Source organism: Fusarium oxysporum, chromosome III (genome assembly GCF_013085055.1).
Source record: "Fusarium oxysporum Fo47 chromosome III, complete sequence".
Classification (NCBI taxonomy): domain Eukaryota; kingdom Fungi; phylum Ascomycota; class Sordariomycetes; order Hypocreales; family Nectriaceae; genus Fusarium; species Fusarium oxysporum.
The window spans coordinates 1011704-1030094 of NC_072842.1; the positions used below are offsets into that span (position 1 = coordinate 1011704).

General features: G+C 50.1%; 4 protein-coding genes and 1 non-coding gene across 5 annotated transcripts; 3 read left to right on the plus strand and 2 right to left on the minus strand.

The window, feature by feature from the left end:
- Positions 1-510: 510 nt before the first annotated feature.
- Positions 511-3105, minus strand: FOBCDRAFT_156616 (uncharacterized protein). Its single transcript, XM_031175570.3, has 6 exons — positions 2828-3105; positions 2733-2769; positions 2616-2680; positions 2518-2560; positions 874-2460; positions 511-821 (listed from the first exon to the last, which is right to left on the minus strand). The coding sequence occupies exons 1-6, from the start codon at positions 2833-2835 to the stop codon at positions 711-713; spliced, it is 1851 nt and encodes a 616-aa protein (XP_031046703.1). The 5' UTR covers positions 2836-3105; the 3' UTR covers positions 511-710.
- A 901-nt stretch (positions 3106-4006) lies between these two features.
- Positions 4007-6919, plus strand: FOBCDRAFT_19895 (uncharacterized protein). Its single transcript, XM_054703720.2, has one exon. It carries the CDS (start codon positions 4384-4386, stop codon positions 6880-6882), a length of 2499 nt encoding a protein of 832 aa, XP_054559695.2. The 5' UTR covers positions 4007-4383; the 3' UTR covers positions 6883-6919.
- Positions 6920-7047: 128 nt separating this feature from the next.
- On the plus strand, positions 7048-7129 carry FOBCDRAFT_t67. Its single transcript has one exon. It is a non-coding gene; the product is annotated as a tRNA-Ser (tRNA).
- A 228-nt stretch (positions 7130-7357) lies between these two features.
- Positions 7358-13453, minus strand: FOBCDRAFT_216962 (uncharacterized protein). Its single transcript, XM_059609470.1, has 4 exons — positions 13243-13453; positions 13051-13073; positions 8385-12992; positions 7358-8334 (listed from the first exon to the last, which is right to left on the minus strand). Exons 1-4 carry the CDS (start codon positions 13300-13302, stop codon positions 7497-7499), a joined length of 5529 nt encoding a protein of 1842 aa, XP_059464386.1. The 5' UTR covers positions 13303-13453; the 3' UTR covers positions 7358-7496.
- Positions 13454-15098: 1645 nt separating this feature from the next.
- Positions 15099-17594, plus strand: FOBCDRAFT_289563 (uncharacterized protein; the record flags this gene model as incomplete). Its single annotated transcript, XM_031175573.3, has 2 exons — positions 15099-15592; positions 15647-17594. The coding sequence occupies 2 exons, from the start codon at positions 15099-15101 to the stop codon at positions 17535-17537; spliced, it is 2385 nt and encodes a 794-aa protein (XP_031046706.2). The 3' UTR covers positions 17538-17594.
- Between the last annotated feature and the right edge of the window lie 797 nt (positions 17595-18391).

Below are 18391 nucleotides of genomic sequence, written 5' to 3' on the forward strand. Positions count from 1 at the left end.
GGCTTGCTTGGAATCTTGTTGTTCAGCTGATGAGTGTGTGAGACAGGTTCAGGATCAGCTACTAATAACGGTAAAGAAGCGTTGATCACTTTCGGCCGTCTAGATATGGTGGCGGATGAGAATCTTGATCTACCGGACCAAACGGACAACCTTACTATTGAACGTAGAGGGTATTCAGTTCATTGTATCGTTCCACTGCCTCTGAAGTTGGCTGTCTATGGTGACAGTTGTGTTCAGGAAGTGGAGGGCATCGTGACTTGTTTCAGCCCCTTAGCACGATGGGTAAAGATTCTCGATAGCCATTTGAGACACCACTGGGCTTTTGTTGTAATGTGAAATGAGCCACCGTCATTCAACAGCTTAACGACGTTTGAGAAGTCTTTTGAGATCATCAAGCACGATTGAATCGAAGACATATGACGATGTGGTACTGCACAGGGGTCACAAGAGAATATGGAAGAAGAAACCAGGAAAAGACACATGATGCAAATGCCCTCTTCCACGATGATATCGAACCTTTGATCAAGTCAATTATCTTCAATTTTTTTACTAACTCCTCAAGATGACAAAGCTTTTCAGCACCCGCGCCCCCTCATTCATATGAACACAATGAACTAACTGTACAAACATGCCAAGCGGTTCGCGGCAAATCGAGAGGCAGGCCCCTTTTTCAATTTTGTTTTTCTTTTTCTTTTCTCGTTTCATTCGCTTTACATGCCATTTGCCTTCTCTTCCAGAATAGACACCACACTAGGGGTCTCTTGGGGAGCAGGAGCAGCAGTGGGCTTCTGAACGGGGCTGGCGGGTCTGCTGGTGACGAACTGCATATGTTATTAGTGTTGATTCTACTGAAAGAAGTTGTTAGAGACTTACGTTGCTAGCTGCGCTCAGGAGAGCAATCAGAGAACTCTGTACCACATCCTCGTGGATACCAACACCCCATACTGACTGCTTGCTACCAACGGGCTTGCACTCGATGTATGAGGCAGCCTTGACACCGCGTCCCTCGCCAATGGCGTGCTCCTTGTAGTCATTGACATCGAACTCGATGTTAAGCTCCTTGAGGGCAGAAACCATGCTGGAAATAGGACCGTTACCACGGCCACGCAGCTTGAGCTCCTTGCCATTTACCAGAAGGACACCCTCAAAGATACGGATAAAGTCCTTGGTGTCTTGGGTCCTGCCGTGGGCGGCGGGGGCAGGAGATCGCGATCGGTCAGGGGTGATGCTGTAGTCTACCAGGCTGAAATGAGGGTTGTCGTTGAGGAAGTATGTGTTCTCGAACAGAGAGGTGATCTCATTGGCCAGCAGCTCGCGTCCAACCTCCTCGCTCTTCTTCTGGACAACCTTGGAGAAGGCGACTTGGAGACCACGGGGGAGATCAAGCTGGAGCTTGGTGTGTACGATGAAGGCGCTTCCTCCCTTTCCAGACTGAGAGTTGACACGGATGATGGCCTCGTAGTTGCGGCCGATATCTCGGGGGTCCAGAGGCAGATAGGGCATGCCGTTCCAGGGGTCCTCGTGGCCCAGACCCTTGGCCTTGCGGTCCTGGAATCCCTTCTTGATGGCATCTTGATGGCTGCCAGAGAAAGCAGCGCAAACCAGGCTGCCACCGTAAGGAGCACGTTGGTGCACGGGGATCTTGGTGCAGGACTCGACCATGTCGATAACTGAGTTCAGGTCGGAAAAGTCGATGTTAGGGCTGACGCCTTGTGTGTACAGGTTGAGGGCCAGAGTGACGAGATCGACGTTTCCAGTTCGCTCGCCGTTACCGAACAGACAGCCCTCTACTCGGTCAGCACCAGCCATTTGAGCAAGCTCAGCAGCAGCAATACTGCATCCACGGTCGTTGTGGGGATGCAGAGAGATACAAACATCCTGTCTGTCGCCAATGTTGTTGCAAAAGTATTCGATCAGATCGGCGTAGATGTTAGGTGTCGCCAGTTCTACTGTGGCGGGGAGGTTCAGGATAATCTGGTCGCCCTTGGTCGCGTCAGGTCCCCAAGCAGCTTTGACAGCCTGGCAGACTCTCACGGCATAGTCAGGGTCCGTGTCTGAGAAGCACTCAGGAGAGAACTCGAATTGCCAGTTGGTGCCCGAGGCCTCGGGGTTATCCTTTGTCAGAGATCTGACGAGCTTGGTGCACTCTACAGCAAGCTCCAGGGTCTGCTCCTCAGTGTAGCCGAAGACTACTTGACGGAAGCATGCGCTTGTAGCAAGGTAGATGTGAATGATGGCGTTCTTGGCACCGCGGACAGACTCGACAGTTCTGCGAATGAGGTCGGGCCGGCAGGGGGAGAGGACTTGTAGGAAGACATCGTCGGGGACAGCGCCTGGGGTCTGAATCAGGCGCTGGGTGAAGTCGAAGTCGGTTTGGGAGGCAGAAGGGAAAGAGACCTCAATCTCCTTGTAGCCTAGATCGCAGAGCATCTTGAAGTATCGCCACTTCTCCTCACCGTTCTATCATGGCAGGTCAGTCTCGTGTCGCAATTGGGCGCGTGAATGGGGAGAACGTACCATGGGATCGGGCAGACTCTGGTTGCCATCGCGCAGACAGCTTCTTGAAGGGAATTAGTATTATTCAGGTATCTCATGAGTCTCAATTGGTGACGTACGAAAGCCATCGAGGGGCCTTTTCGATGGTCTTGTCGGGCCATGTTCGATTTGGCAGTTTAGGAGCCTAAGCACGTTAATTATAAGGTCACCTGAGGTTGATAGAAAACAAAACTGACCTTAAACGGCTTGTATTTCTTCCAGGGTTCCTTGAGCCTGTGAAGGAAAAAAGTTAGTATCATGGCATGTCTGAAAGGCCGATATCGCAACTTACATAGTCATCTTGGCAATGGGACGTTGAAGAGCAACTTGATCTCAATTCCAAAGCAGAGTGTGTCTGTCGAAATATAGGGAACAAGAGGGAAGAAGCACGAATACAAATAGTTTCAGAGAATGAGACGTCAAAAAAAAAGATTGAGTCAGTCAAAGTCAAAAAGTTTGAGTCACGGTAGCGGAGGCGGGGTAGTACGGAGTTACAGTAGATTTGATTTGGAGGCGCGCCCTGAGGTGGGAGGTTACAGCGAGTGGAAGACAAGGTAATTGACATTTTTGGAGGGGCATTCCCTTGCGAGATGATACAATTGCTCTGCAGCTCTGCTTGTTTTTTTGCTTGTACCTTGATTGCCCGCTGTTATCCGAATCCGGAGTCGGAGGAGGACCCCATTGAAAGTTTACTAGTGAGGACTGGAGAAGAGTTATCCTTGTCACTATTGAAGATATACCTGAATATTGGTATCTAGGTAATGATAGGGAATCCATAGGTTGAAGAGTGAATCCATTGGAAGTGGCTTCCAAGCTGAGTGAGTGTTCTGTAAGAAACAGTTTAGTCAACTAGTCCAAAGACTGAGGCTTGTGAGAGAGTATTCTTTCAATATGGGCACCCAGAAACAATATACTGATATCCACAGTAAATCATCCGCTACGATTAGCCCGATAATGAAGTCAAGTTAACACCGATCAACGGCATCGGCCTCAAGAAGACCGGCCGGTATCTACCTCAATTCTCGGGGGTCAAAACTGGATCTCGGTATATTATGGATACCTCCGATTTTATCATGGAGGCCGGTCTCTACCTGTTGCCACTGCCACTAGGTACGTACCTACAGCTGCAGGTTCCATTAAATGGTCATGGCTGATGACGTAAGGTTTGATCGGCACAAAAGAACCTTGCCAGGTCAGGTCTAGACTAGACTAGGGTCACGAGCTACACTGTCTCTCCTCTGTGTCTCGGTATCTGAAAGCAGCAAACCATCTTCAAATACACTGAAACTCGTCCAAATCATGTGCTATAGTCATCATCTCCGTCGTTAACTGACAGCCCTGCCAGTGTCAGTGTCAGGCTGAGCAACCCCCCATCAGAAGACTCAGCCGCCTGAGATCTGTCCCTACCTCCAATAAATACCCCAACTTGTCAGCCGCCATCGCAATCCCGAGAGAGCCTCGTCTGACTCCAGTATAGTCCAATTCGTATAAAAAGTCGACAAGCTGGCGCCGTTCAGATTCTTCGGCCCCTATCGCCCTCACCCGCGTCACAAGCAGAGCCTCGCGCGCTTCCTGTTCCCTCGCGCCGTAAGAGACCGATACCGTGAACGACTACTCAATTTCCACCTCAACACTCTTCCGCTCCTCAAGCACAGGTTCCAGTCCCGAGTTTACCGATACATTCTTGAGCGCCAACGGAGGCGCGCGGATCAATCGCGCATTTTGGATATCGTGAAGCGGCAAGGTAGACAGCTCTGGCTAGGATCGCAAGCGAATCGCCCTGTCAAGCATGCAAGGACCCGGTCCAAGGGTTCAGTGGCGCATAAAACGCCCCAGACAGCAGGAATCATGATGGGATATGGCTCTAACCGGGCTACGAGCCCTGGTGATGGCGAGAGGGGATATAGGAGGAAGCGCTTGGCAGCGATGGCAGGAAATCTGTACAGAAGCGGCCAAGCCGCAGTGACCGAGATCAAGGAATCATATGCCCAGACCAGGGCAGGGCCTGCGGCTTCAGGACATGAGAAACACGGACGGATACACATCCCCGGCGCATTTCCAGATGTTGCAATCACAGTAAAGGGTGACTGCCAAATGGTGCTGTTTCCGTCGTATGCGAAACAACATACCAAACGTGATTGGGGCGAGATGGCGATGCACGACTCGGATGCGCCACATGGAAGCATCAGAGACGAAGGCTTTTGGCGGCAAGAGTGGGAGCGCAATGAAGATGAAAGGGCAATTGTTGACGTTGACGTCCGAGGCTGGATCTATACGCCTCACAGTGGTCCGATGACGAGGAGAAACAGAGTTCTCATCGGTCTGGCGCGGCAGCTCAGTGGCATCCCTGCGCCCAGGGCAGACCAAACATATAATCCAGAGACTGGACTTCCACGTACACATCATCAAATACACGAAGAGCAAAAAGAGCAGGAGAAGATCAACTCTGAAGCTCGGCGCATTGAAAGAGTAGGACAGCGAGAGAAGCAGGTTGCATACCAGGGAGGTTTTAGTGAGAAAACGCCTGATAATGACGACCCTCTTACGGATAGCTTTTACTATCCTTCTCGCCAGGGTAACCAATCTCCAGATTCTGCCCCTTCCAGTCCAACGATGCCAGCCAAAACTATGACATCGAATACCACTGCCAGCGAGATGAGCGAGAGTGATCTCATTCTGGCCAATGCCAATCTCATGGCTCGAATTGCCCCTTTCATGACAAATCCTTCTGTTGCTCTACCAGTCACTTTCTTCTTTTACAACAGCGAGAAGTCTCAATCAAAGACCGTCATGACCAACGATGCGGGTCATTTCGTCATTCGTGCTGCTCTCGACTTTATCCCAACTCATGTTAGAGTTCTGGCGGATGAGGATCTGTCAGCTATCCAAGAGATCAAAGTCATTGAACCATATGGAGTCAGTCTTATTAGCGACATTGACGATACAGTCAAGAAGTCCAATATTTCTGCGGGTGCCAAAGAGATCTTCCGCAACACGTTCATACGAGATCTAGGTGAGCTCTCTGTCGAAGGTGTTAAGGAGTGGTATAATCGCATGGCCGACATGGGCGTCAGCATTCATTACTGTTCAAACAGTCCGTGGCAACTTTTCCCAGTCCTAGCCAGTTTCTTCAAGATGCACGGCCTGCCACCAGGATCTCTTCATCTAAAGCAATACAGTGGCATGTTGCAGGGCATCTTTGAGCCAGTGGCAGAAAGAAAGCGATCTACACTTACTCGCCTATTACGAGATTTCCCTGAGAGAATGTTTATTCTTGTGGGAGACAGTGGAGAAGCTGATTTGGAGGTTTACACGGAGCTTGCCCTTGCGAACCCAGGACGGATTCTTGCTGTCTTCATTCGAGATGTCACAACACCAGAGGAGACAGCATTCTTCAACTCCAACTCGGGATATGATTTTAGCCGGCCGAAGACGCCAGCCACCTCTAGCAACGCTTCAAGGAATGTCTCAAGAAACCCTTCATACCAGAACCTGGGGCCCAGTGGATATCGGGGAGAAAGCAAACCACCCACAGGCCCGACTATGGGAACTCTGATCGACTTCTCAGACGAGCCAGGCGAGACCAAGATCGATCGTAATGCGGCTCTCTCTCAAGTTCGAAATGCCAGTGCCAATGCCAACTCCAAGAGTGCCAGTACGACTGATCTACTTGGCGGACGTAAGCCACCTCCGCCCAGACCGGCAAAACCAGTTGCGTTGAGGAGTGCCAAGTCGATCACTGAGCTGAACAAGGGTCTCAGCAGGCAGAATTCTGATGAGATACCTCCACCACCTCCGCCTAGAAGACCAGCGGTGCAGGTTCGAGAACCGTCAGTGCCTCATCCTCTGAAGCAGATTCACAATTCCTCGCAGCAGAGCTCTGGTAGCAGCAATGGCGGTTTCAAAATCCCAGCACGCTCTAATTCAGGGGATCGTCCTCCGCCACCTCCGCCACGACGACGCGGTACACCCTCAAGCATCACCGAGTCCAATCAAAATCCACGTCTTCCACCACGGCCGACTCAGAACATGGCCAATCTAGACGTGGACTACGATCCGCTCCCACCACCATCATCAAACCCCCCTCCGTCATTTGGTTCAGCAGGATCAGGGTATCGATCAGACGGCAACACATCAACAGCAGGTTCGCCAACACTGGGTCCACAAGCAGTAAACAAGAAATTAGAACTATGGAGAAGAAGATTAGCACGAGCACACGAACAGTTAGACGGGATAGGTGTAGCCTTGTATACATGGCGACGAGGAAACGATGTCATTGCAGAAGCAGAGGGAATAGTCAAACGAGCCCTCGCAGATATGGAGAGAAAGAGAAGGATGAGACAATAGCGACTCGACTCTATATACCAAGCATTTTTTATTCTCGATTCAACTTATACTGTTGTATACTATACTAGCATTGGCATAGATGGGGAATGGGATTGGGATATCCACAACACTAGGGAAGCATCCACAATGAGAATTAGGGACCACGATCACTATCCAATCAGCTAAGGCGCAGTGGCAGAGTGGTCTAATGCGATAGACTAGAAATCTATTCTCTTCGGAGGCGTCTGTTCGAATCAGGCCTGCGTCGATTGGTTTGTCTTTTGTTGCTCTTGTGCTGTACAAGGATTCATTTTTGCTCAAGTGCCTGTGTTTCTTTCCCATATGTTTTGCCACTCAACACTTGGACAGATAAATCCGATTGCATCTACGTAGCTATTGCTGGCCATAAGGCTAATCATGGCCTCAGAAACGTAACCGCTTATGCATGTAATGCTTCTCGCTACTTGCAAAATTTCAAATCAAGTAGTATACACTCTAGATATCTAGACTGGAAGGTTTTCTTGTGAAAGCAAATAGATGATGGCCATAGGCCAATGAGTCCAATTGTCTGCTATATTCGTTTCTAGATGAATCCCAACTCCAACTCCGCTTCATCACGTTGTATGTCGTAATTATCATCGAGGGTTCATATCACCTGCCAGATTCATATGCATGATGGCTTCAGCTGTCCAGTCCTCCTCGCTCTTTTCTCCCTTGTTCTGCTGCTGCCAAAAGCTCACCTCTTCACGTCCGTCCACGCCTGGTAGCCGAATCTGGGGCGGCGCTTGACCGTTCCCCGGGATGGGCTCAGGAGGTGGTGCGTGCCCAGGAACAGGACGTCTGTGAACGGGGCCCTGCATGTGCTCGGCACCACTATACCGTGAAAAGTCAGGGATGTCGAATCCTTGGTCAGGCTGGTGAGAAAGATTCAGCCGTGTCGGTGGTCCAGAGCCTGCAGATTGAGGTGGGTGCTCAAACTGTGCGTGCTGGAACCCTGTTGGCGTCTCTTGGCCATCGGGAAGCTCAGAGAGCATCGTCTGTGTTGGCTCATACTCATGACGAGGAGTTGCCTGGTCATATTCCTCCTGCTCCAAGATTTGAGGAGCTGGCTCGACATTTCTCAAGCTGGAAGATCCTGGTGCTGCACCGCCTCCGCTTCGTACGCTGACCATGGATGCTCTAGCCTGGTCCATAACGTCGCCCGCAGTGGATTCAGCATCCATATCGCGGATGGAGAACTGTGCGAGGGTTCTAAGCTTCCGGCTGACCCAGCCACCAAGAATCTTGCCGCGCTGCTTCTCTCCTAGTCGAGATCTTGGGAAGTCTCCCTTGTTAACAAATGCGACAATATCAACAATGATCTGATGCTCGTTCAGGATGGCATTGACGATGACAGGAACAATCGATGCCAAGTACGGCTTGCGGTTGACTTCAACAAGAACGACCACCAAACCGCCAGCTTGGAATACGGCACTATGCTCTTGTTAGCAGGTTTATTCATTTTTGAGAGCTTTTTAACTTACCAGCCATTCTGCACAATATTTCTGTGGCATCGCTCCACAGAGTTTTCGATATCCATCGGGAAATGGCTCAGACCGTTGATCTCGAAAGTCTCACCAATATTTCCAAGAACAAACAGAACCTGCATATCCACCAGAGCGCCGTTGGGGCCAATGGGTCGGCTAACATTGTGAAGGAATCCCAAGTCACCTGTTCTGATGTACTGAATGTTCGGGTCTCCATCAACAGCTCGGCCGTCAAAGCGCTCAGCATCGAAAGCATCCTTGGAACCGTAGAAGGACTTAACACAGGCTTCAGAGTCAACCCAGATCTCACCATACTCGCCATCGAGACAGTGGACTCTGCTCTCAGGGTTGATGATGGCGATTTGTGTCGACACAGGAACCATACCACTGTCCTGTACCAGCAAGGCAAGAGGATCTGATTCAGGGTCCACGGGAATAACCAAGCCACGACGAAGGGCTTGTGTATCAAGCCACAGTTCGATAGGCTCAATGCACATGTAAGATCGTGATGCAACCATGGGGTTCAGGACGTGCGAATACACTGTGTTGATAGCGGTTCTGTCCAGACCAGCTCCAGCAAAGTGAAGCCTGACCTTTTGGAAGACATCAACTCTTGGCCGGCTCTCCGCAGTGATCATCATATTCTTGAGTTCGTGCAGCGTGAAACCCTTGGCTTGCATAGCAGCCATGGCATGGTCAAGCATCTGCGGTGTCGCATAAGTATCCTTAATCTTATATCTGGACAATGTGACAAAGAGAGACATGGGATTGGCTGCAAATTCCACTGGTGATAGGAGGTAGGTGGGCGTTCCGATGTAAATGCCCATCAAGGCTGTATGGATGAAACCGAGACCAGTCGAGCTTCGTACACATCCGAGCACAGGTCTTGAACTGGTCATTTGGCAGGTTTCCTTCTGGACCTTACACATGCCCATGATTGTATCATGGCCAAGCTGAACTGAAATACGTCGTTGGTCAGGGGTCCAGTATGTCCAAACAATAACAGGATAGCCCGGTCGAATCCAGGCTGGGTCAATAGTGAATCTCAGATCTCGTAATCCACTGCTCTGCTTCGGTGGCTTGGTTGTGTTGTAGATCGCAGGACTGGTAATCTTCAGAACTTGCGCTGATTGCTTGATATGGCTGGCCACAGGTTTGACCTTGATGAGATGGTCCACCTCAGAGTTGACCAACACAGCCTTGACATTGTAGTCTGCCACGATGTGAAGGAAAGCAGGAACATCCTCATTCAGTCGGTTCTGGTCAAGGGGCGCAATGGGGATAATAATTGCGCCCAAGCAGATACAAGCATGGATTGCAAAGACAAACTCCTCTGAATGCGTATACATAAGGATGATATGGTCTCCAGGCCTCACCTTGACCTTGTTCTTCAGATACATAGCAACGGAGGCGACTTTGGTATCAAACTTCTTCCATGTAACACCCTTACCTTCTCGGCCTCTGCCGTCAATTGTGCAGTAAGCCAATTCTTCTGGCTGGCGGGCTACACGCCATTGAACAAGGTCAGAGATGCAGGAGAAGTTGTTCAGGGGAGTGGATGTTCGGTCGTCAATGACCACTTCTCTTCTATCAACACCCGAGTATTGCTTGTCTGCTGGCAACAAAAACTCGGCTCGCGAATCTGAGGCCAGTGGTGACCAGATACCACCCATGGGGTCCACGCCAATAGGAAGGTTAAGAACTGCATGTTCCACGCCAAACTTGACGTGCACGCAGGGAAGGTTGCCGAGATCAAATTCTCGGCGACAGAGCATGTTTCCAATTTCGCGCCGTCCATTCTTGACAACACGTGGCAACGTATTCGGTGCTGTGATCATAACGCAGTACAGTCTAAGATGATGCTCTGTCATGAGAACCTCCATACAACGCTCGGCCAACGACTCCAGGAGGGCAGTATCCGGTTGTCGTGGAGGCCCTCCAGAGGTCAACGGCGCCGTTGAGGCGGCTGCTGATTCCAATACCACAACTGGTAGGTGTTCATCATTGACAAAGACGTCAAATGCTGAACAGTCGTAGATCTTTGGAACATTCTTGACGATGCTCACAACGATGTGTTGGACAAAGAAATAGCGGTATTCGGCCAGTTCGTGCCCATGCTCAACCCACTCAACCTTTTGTCGAATGCGGTCCTCGTATAGGCCTAGAACAAAGATTTTACCCTCAATAACGGTACCCAACAGGCCCGTTCGAAGGAACTCGGGCTCCACAGGCTGGGGCGTTGGGTCGCCTGGGTCGAACTTGTAAGGGCGGGCGTGGAAAATGAGCTCGGTGTTCTTTGGCTGTGCCCAGAAACCACCAGATAGGGAGGGAGAGTCTACCCAGATCTCACCGACAGAGTGGGGTGAAGCCAGTAAACCTGTTTCAGGATCAACCACAGAGAGTGTGGCATCTGGTATAGGATATCCAAAGGCACCAACTCGAACCAATCTTGGATCCTCCGTCACCCTCTTACGGGCCTCGTTTCCAATGGCCACAACCACAACTTCATTCGTTTTCAGAGCCTCGCGGTCCAGAAGAACTTCTCCAAGCTCATTTTTTGCTCTTTCTTCCGTTGTGGTCGTGCCTCCACCACTCAGAAGGCTGCCGAAGCCATTGGAAACTGTAGGCTTCTCGGTTTCTTCTTTCTCTTCGCCATCTGAATCTGTTTCGTCTTCTAAATCGAGCTTCAAAGGACAGCCCATGCGTTCTTCTCCTCCCAACCAGTCACGCACACTGATAACCATACCTCCATGCTCAGGGAGACAGAGCATAGGAGCAACAACCTCGCGAGCACGAGGGTTTCTTAATGGTCGTAGCCATCGATCGGCGAGGACTTCGTGGAACTGGCTATCTACGGTCAGAGTATCGATCAAACAGAGTTTGATCATCTGGAAGTTTGGTTCCATTCCCTTCTTGAAATTTCGGGTTATCAATGGCTCTTGCTGGTAATTGTAAGCGGCTCGTTTCAGGCCAGGGTAATCTGCGATCATGATGGTCGATTTGTATTTTGTGAGGAGATGGGCGTAGAGTCCAGGAACATCGACGGCTTTGTTGTCGAACCAAACAGTAGTATGGCCACCATACACCGTCAGCAGCACGCTCAGAATCATACCAATGCCCTGACGAGGGTCAAGGTATGAGACCAAGATTTCGCTACTTGCGCCACCACCAATCAGTCGGCCGTTCTTATCCCGCAGAGACGGATTGAAGGTATCTCCTGGCCCATTGCCTGGAATTGTAGAGATAATGGCGCTAAGACAAGCCATTTGATGCATGATAGTTCGGTGGCTGAGAACAACACCTCTCAAATCTCCGGTCGGTGCTCTCGAGAACTCGATATAAGCCAAGTCGGGAACGACCAAGGGCGGGACGTCATCTTTCTTCTTAGGGTGATAACTGCCGAACTCGTTCGTCTTCCACCATTCGACACCCTTTGGCCATGTCAACTTTTGAGTTGTGATATCTCGCTGAAAGGCCTTGAGGTTGTTGTCGGTGGTAAGGGCCAGGTGGGCTTGTGTTGTGGTAAGAATATGGTTCAAGCGTTGGTAGTCCTGCAAGTCGTTGATGGGCACAGCAACAACTCCAGCGATGAAGCATCCCAACAAGGCAATTGCAAAGTCAATGACTTCAGAATCGCGATAGATAAGTGCAACTCGATCGCCACGGTATAAAGAGCTCTTGTCTCTGATAACTTGTGCCACCTTCTCGGCTCTGGACGCCAGCTTGTCCCACGTAATTGATGCAATCTCCTTGCCCTTACTGTCCAACACCCAATACGCTGGTTTCTTAGCGATCGTTCGGCCTCTATGTCGAAGCACAGCTGCGATGTTATCGAACTTTGACATTGGCGTTGAATCATCATGAGGATCTTGAATAGCGAAGGGTACCTCGCGGGGATCTAGTGGTAGTTGGTATTCGAGGGCCTCGGGAGGTGGGAGATCGTTGGTTGTGAGCATTGGCGGCGCCATGGCGGCAGTAGGAGAAAAGGCATCGCTGGAAGAGTATCGCTGCTGAGGTCCTCCATACTCGACAGTTTGGCCCTGATCATAATGCTGCTGTCCCGCGAAGTCCGAGAAATATCCTTGCGAATCGAGTAGCGTGGTGGTTCGTCCATCAGGTTGCTGCTGCGGTGGTTGTTGATACTGTTGTTGCTGTTGATACTGCTGATCAGGGTATGCGCCTTGCTGCTCTGGTCTGAAAGCATAGTCCCCCGATCTCATGGTACCTGTTCGGGTTTCAGGCTCAACGACGTGCGAGGGAGAGAAGAAGAGGGAGTCTCGGTGGGCAGCCGTTGATCCCGCAGCCATGGGACCTCCCGGTCGCAAAAGCGAGGCCGGGGCCTGCTCTGGAGGTCTTGGTGATTCTGAAGACGGGGCATAGCCAGAATGTGGTCGGTATATAGGTGAGTCTGGTGTGTCGGGGATCGGGCCGCTGCTGGCACCGAGAGAGGCATATGCAGCGGCACGGTGACCATCGCCTGAGGGATGGGCCGAGTCATCGGGAGAGTGTATGCGTAGGCCAGACTGAGGTTCGGCGAGAGCAGCAACTTGGGGCGGAGGTGAACCGAGGAATTGAGAGAAGAGCTGAGTTCGTCGCTTCTGGTAGCTTTAGGCGCGTTAGTTTGAACTGTTAAGGCTAATGCCTGAGTCGCAGAGTTACTTGCCCCTTCTGTGTAATATCACCTTCCTACAGAGAACTCAAAGTTAGCCATGATATATCAATGGGATGGTTTTTGATCGCATGCGACAGCAATAAATGACCTTGAAACCAGCTCCAATGGCGTGTCGAAGCGCCCAGCTCAGTGATTGGGACAAAGGTAGGAATTTGGTGAACAATCAAGTGGCAATTTACATACCTCAAGCTCGCGATCCAACTCTTCAAGGCGTTCTTGAAGCTCCGGATTGACTTCAGCCATGATGGCGGTGTCGGGCGATGTGGCCGCTGTAAGGATGAAGTTTGGTGGGTTTATTCGAGGTTAGCCACGGACCTGAGTCTCACAAGTCCAATGCCAGTCCGTCCAGTTGAAGGGACCCGACGGGATAGCAGAGTCTCGTGACGTAGTCTCAACTCAAGCCTTGGAGGAAGGGCAAGAGATTGCTCTTATTGGTTCTCTGACCAGGCCCGTTGGATCAAAGGGCGGGGTGCCCCTGGACTGTTTTGGCTGTATCACCATTCTAGCCAGTTTTTTAAGCTGAGAATATGGTCCCTTGCGGGTTTATCCTCCCGCTGCCCCTCCTCTCTTGCAGCTTCAAGCATATGTTGGCCGCTAAATATAGTGGCTGGTCACTGTTTTAGCGTGACATTGGCTGCAGGAAAGCAAGATAAATATCCTTGAACTGAAGCTCTTCTTCTCAACAGGGTCGCAATCATGGTATTCGGCAGGCTCGGTGCTTTAGTCAGTGTCGTATAAGTAAATCTAATATCTTTTGGGAAATGCGCGCCGTTAGATATGTCATTCTCTTGGCCACACCTAGTAGCTTTTGCTTTTTGTATGGAGCATTCTATTTTAAGAAACCTGAGTTGGCTCTTGATAAACCGTGTCGCATCAAGGCCAAAGCAAAGCCTAGAAACGGCGAAATGGGATCTTCTTTCCCTGAGAGCACCACGACACCAACAGCCGTGCAAATACGATATGTCCATTCTCATTTTACGATACTCAGATCCCGCAGGGCTCAGATGTAGGGTAAGCTGTTCGAACATCGGATGTCACTTGTCCGAATCTCCGGATCCACATTGCACCTCTTCCCTCTTCATCACGATCTCAAAATTTCCTTCCATTTTACTACCCCATCCATTTGACATGCCTTGCACTTCAACAACAACAACTCGATTGCAGCGAACTTCAGGCCTCTTGGACCATTCTGAGATATTCTCTAGACACCATGAAGTCATGTGTCATCTAAGTCAATTTGACTGACATGAATCTCATGAATCTCAACACTTGCCAAATCGCACATAAATTTCCCATTTTGCTCACCACAACAGCATTTCCTTTCGCGCCGAGTTTCGTCAATGACTTAATCATCAGGTATGTCTACTCTCTGTTTCTTTCATCGCATTTCTATTTCTATATGATGAGACACACATAACACAGACCTGTTCTGAACACTTGTGTAGAAAAACATGTTTTTAATCTGATCAACCCGCTTCTAATTCTCTTTGGCACTTGTTCTCTTTCAGAGTCCCAGTACTAACAAGGCGTCAGGATCTAAGAGTGATAGAACATAGAAACCAAAATGGAGTCTGACTTCGAAGCTTCGACTCTGCCGGTTTGTTCTTTTTTTGTTCGGGGCTCAAAATCGGGTCTCTTTCAGACAAAGACGGTTGAACGGTTGAACACACCCTCTGCTATAGTGAGGAGATGTCCTTGTTAACTAACAGCCGCTCATATTTTACGATTTACTCATGTTCGGGGTCTCGTTCTTTCGTATTGAACAAAGCCCTGAACGAAGACAATGGGCTATTCCAACTCTTACTGTATCTAAACTATCTCGTAGTAATATAAAGGATGCCACAGGCTCCTTTTCTTAGTTCGCTTTTCGTCCTTACCCAAGCAATTATCTGCTCCTGAACGCTTTTTCGCACATCTTGAACAACTCCTCAGTTCTGGCAACAACGCATCTCGATACCACCTCGCCAGTTCGAACAAGATCTGAATAGACACCATAGAACCCCAGCAGAACCCGGCAAGTCTTGGGACATTGTTTCCAGATGGACAATTTGTACAGTTCTGCCCCAGAGTATATGGGCAACACCATATCAGATATCAACCAACAGCTTTTGAATGGTATGGGCGATGGGTACGGTTTTGAAGACTTTTCATACCCATTGTCATCCGAAGATTTTATTAACCAGTTCGGCTTCGAAGCATCCCAAGACATGTTTCCGAGTACAGTCACAGAAGATGCTCAGCTTCCAGTTGATCCTAAACTTCTGTCGACCGTTGACACTCCTGCCCCATACGACCTGAACTCCCCGTCGGATATGCCCAAAGACTTGGGAGCTCCAAAGCCTCATCAGCTACAGGACCCAGTTCCCGTGCCAAAACCATCTTTGGCGCCGCAGCCCCGACCAGTTCATCAAGCTATGGCACAACCCAACATGCCTGCAGTGGGACATGCGGCCTCCCGTAGACGTTCCCAAAGCGTGGATCTCGCAGCAAATGTTCAGTTGCCACTCTTTGGCACTCATGGACAAGCAAACCTGTACGTACTAACCCCTTGTAAGACTTGTAAGAAGTATCAGCTAACCCGAAACAGGCACATTCAGCCCAATTATCCCGTCTACAACTCCTATCAACCTAGTTATCATTACCCGGGAAATGGTATCCAAGGGATCTACGACACTCAGGGTATGGCACAGTATCCGCTTCAACCTCCAGCCGCAATCAAAGCTCAGTCTATGCACAACATAATCCAAGTAAACAAATGCGCGGATTGTCGTCAGGACCCTCACCCTGGTTCATGCTTTTCGCAGGCAGCTCCCCAGAATCGTCGACCCCCTCAACAAAGAATTCAGCAAGTACCATGCCAAGAACCAGATGGACGGCCAGCTTGGTTGCAGACACCTCCTAAGCGCAAGCGGAACGCTGTATTTGACGACGACTCGGACGTGGAAGTTCCCTTGAAGAAGTCTTATAGGAAGGGACGAAGCTTCAGGACTAAACGTGGAAAGGAGAAGGATCCCGAGATTGGAATCAAGATGTATGGGATGTTCCGCTTCCCGGAACTGGACTGGGTCTCACGCAGAGGATTTGAATTCTTATACTTGTCCACAGGACAGTGGGAGAAAAAGATTCTATTCTCGGCCGAGGACTTGAAGGACTATATCTACAACTGTCCTCGAAATCCAAGGCTGTGGATCCAACAAAATCCAGCACAATGCACAGAACGAACTATCGATGCCGACACTATCTGTCGGTACTCGAACTGCCCTGATACAAACCACACGATTCGACCTGGCTGGTGCCGCGTGGCGTTCGACGAATTTTATCACCATACCTCCTGTGGTCAGAAAGATCCTTTCAAGATGGCTGGTGTTATGCACCTTTGGTGCTTCGAGCAGTGCATCGACCCCGTAGAGGTGATGGCAAATGGGAAGATGGTGCCAGATGATCGCGATGACGAGAAGCTTGTCAAGGAAAAATCGAACAAAATGGCTATTACTCGGGATTCTGACACAAGGATCGTTGTGGATACTATCAGGCCTTGGTTTAAAAAGCGTGCAGGTCAAGCACCACAAGCTCCTTATGCGAATTACGAGGACTCTCTCTCCTACGCGCTTGTTAAGCACCATCTGGATCACCAAGTCGGTGCTCGTCATAGGAGCCGGGGTGGTCGCAACAAGGATAGACCAGAAAGCGAGTTGAAGACCATTGACGTCCACATGGGCCGCCTCGACTTCTGGGCCGAGCGCGACACTGCTTCCAGGAAGAAGAGGGCGTCGAAGCAGTCTCGTGCTGCTGCCCCTGAGCCGGAGCAGTTACTTACTCCGACGACCTCCAATGGACTTCTTCCTACACGAAAGTCTGCTGAACTGACACCAAATGGCTCGACAAAGAACTTCAGCGATATGCTGTCGAGTGTTTCCGTTGCCAATAACTATGAGTTTGAATATAACGGATTCATGCCCAAGGCGAAGAAGGAGGAGCAGCCAGTCAAGCTCGAGGACAGCTCAAAGTGGCCTCAGCCTACCGCAGGAGAACGAAGAGTATCATTCCGCGATCTTCTATCCCCCAGCGATCTTCTGGAGCAGGAGAATGTTGTGCAAACGAGTTCCAACGCAGAGACTGGTCGCCAAGATCAGCCCGTCTCGCCACCACGACGAAGCCCCCGCTTCTCGGCTGGGAACATTCGTGAGTCTATTCAGACCGAGACCAAGGCTGCCACTTCCCCAGCAAAGTTGCAAGCCTCTGGCTCACTGTTGCCTACGGCTACTACCGAGAGTCCTAAGAAAGAATCCCTGGCTGTGCCCTCTACACCAAAGGGCCAGAGAACTGCTTCGTGGGGCGACGACAGTCTTTTCGGCTCGCCAGTCGCCCCGCTAGCAAAGGACAAATCCCCTCGAGAGGCGTCTGATCGCGCTGGCGAGGAAGTTCAGGGCTCACCTTTGAGGAGAAGTAGCAGAGTGAGCGCTAAGAAGACGCCTTGAGAGGCAGCAGGTGGCGATGATCAAGGACTATCGAAAGTTGCTAGAGTCATGGAGTGGATGTAATGGTACGATATCCCTGCTGGTCAGAGGACTGCACAGAATATGGAGTTTTTGATTGGGTTTAAAGGATATGGATCAAAATCTCTGGGGCCATGGGATATATCGTGTTTTTTCAATACCCCATTTCACATGGTTCAGGATAGCAGCATAGCATAGCAATCAGTGCATTAGACTTGGCTTAGTATTCAGTCCGGAGTTTGGAGTTTATGATTACCTTCCTGTTTTAGTATTACAGAATCAGATTGTATACGCGAATGAATGAGCGAGCTATGAGTTACAGTGAGTGAAGTCAAGTCATCATGAAGATATTGAGAGAATTAGTCTTGGTCGAAAGATCAGTTGTTTAGAAAGAGAACTTTGATCACCATTACAAAAGGCTCTATAGATAGGACACTACCCTTTGTAATAAAGGCTCATGTCTTTGTGAATGGTTCGAGTATTAGGTCGAGTCTATTTGTTTCTTCAACAATAACGACACCAAGATCGTGGGGTCTCTCTTTCAAGCCACAAGCTATAAGCGACAGAACGCACGGCTCAGCTCAAGGTCCAGCCCCGATCTTCAAAGAAACCCAAGCCAAACCAAGTCAAGTCAAGGACAATCAATCGTCTATCTGATCAGGCAAAAAGGGTCCAAGCTTCAACAAAGAACCTCGAGCTCCCCCAAGCTCAGCTCGCCCGTTTTAGCAGTGACGTTGTCCCCATCTGGTGGGGGAACGACCCGTTGAGAGGGGTCGGGGGGGCACGGGAACGCCGATGCAGGCTTACAAGCTAAACAAGGTTGAGGGCTGCTAGGA

Bases quoted from the DNA above. Each gene is read 5' to 3' on its own strand.
- FOBCDRAFT_156616 (XM_031175570.3), bottom strand. The intron at 2,681-2,732 runs GTCAGTTTTGTT...TAACGTGCTTAG, and splicing joins AGAAATACAAGCCGTTTAAG to GCTCCTAAACTGCCAAATCG. The intron at 822-873 runs GTAAGTCTCTAA...TAACATATGCAG, and splicing joins TCCTGAGCGCAGCTAGCAAC to TTCGTCACCAGCAGACCCGC.
- FOBCDRAFT_19895 (XM_054703720.2), top strand. From the start codon at position 4,384: ATGATGGGATATGGCTCTAACCGGGCTACGAGCCCTGGTGATGGCGAG.
- FOBCDRAFT_216962 (XM_059609470.1), bottom strand. From the start codon at position 13,302: ATGGCTGAAGTCAATCCGGAGCTTCAAGAACGCCTTGAAGAGTTGGAT. The intron at 12,993-13,050 runs GCAAGTAACTCT...ACGCGCCTAAAG, and splicing joins GGTGATATTACACAGAAGGG to CTACCAGAAGCGACGAACTC. The intron at 8,335-8,384 runs GTAAGTTAAAAA...ACAAGAGCATAG, and splicing joins AATATTGTGCAGAATGGCTG to TGCCGTATTCCAAGCTGGCG.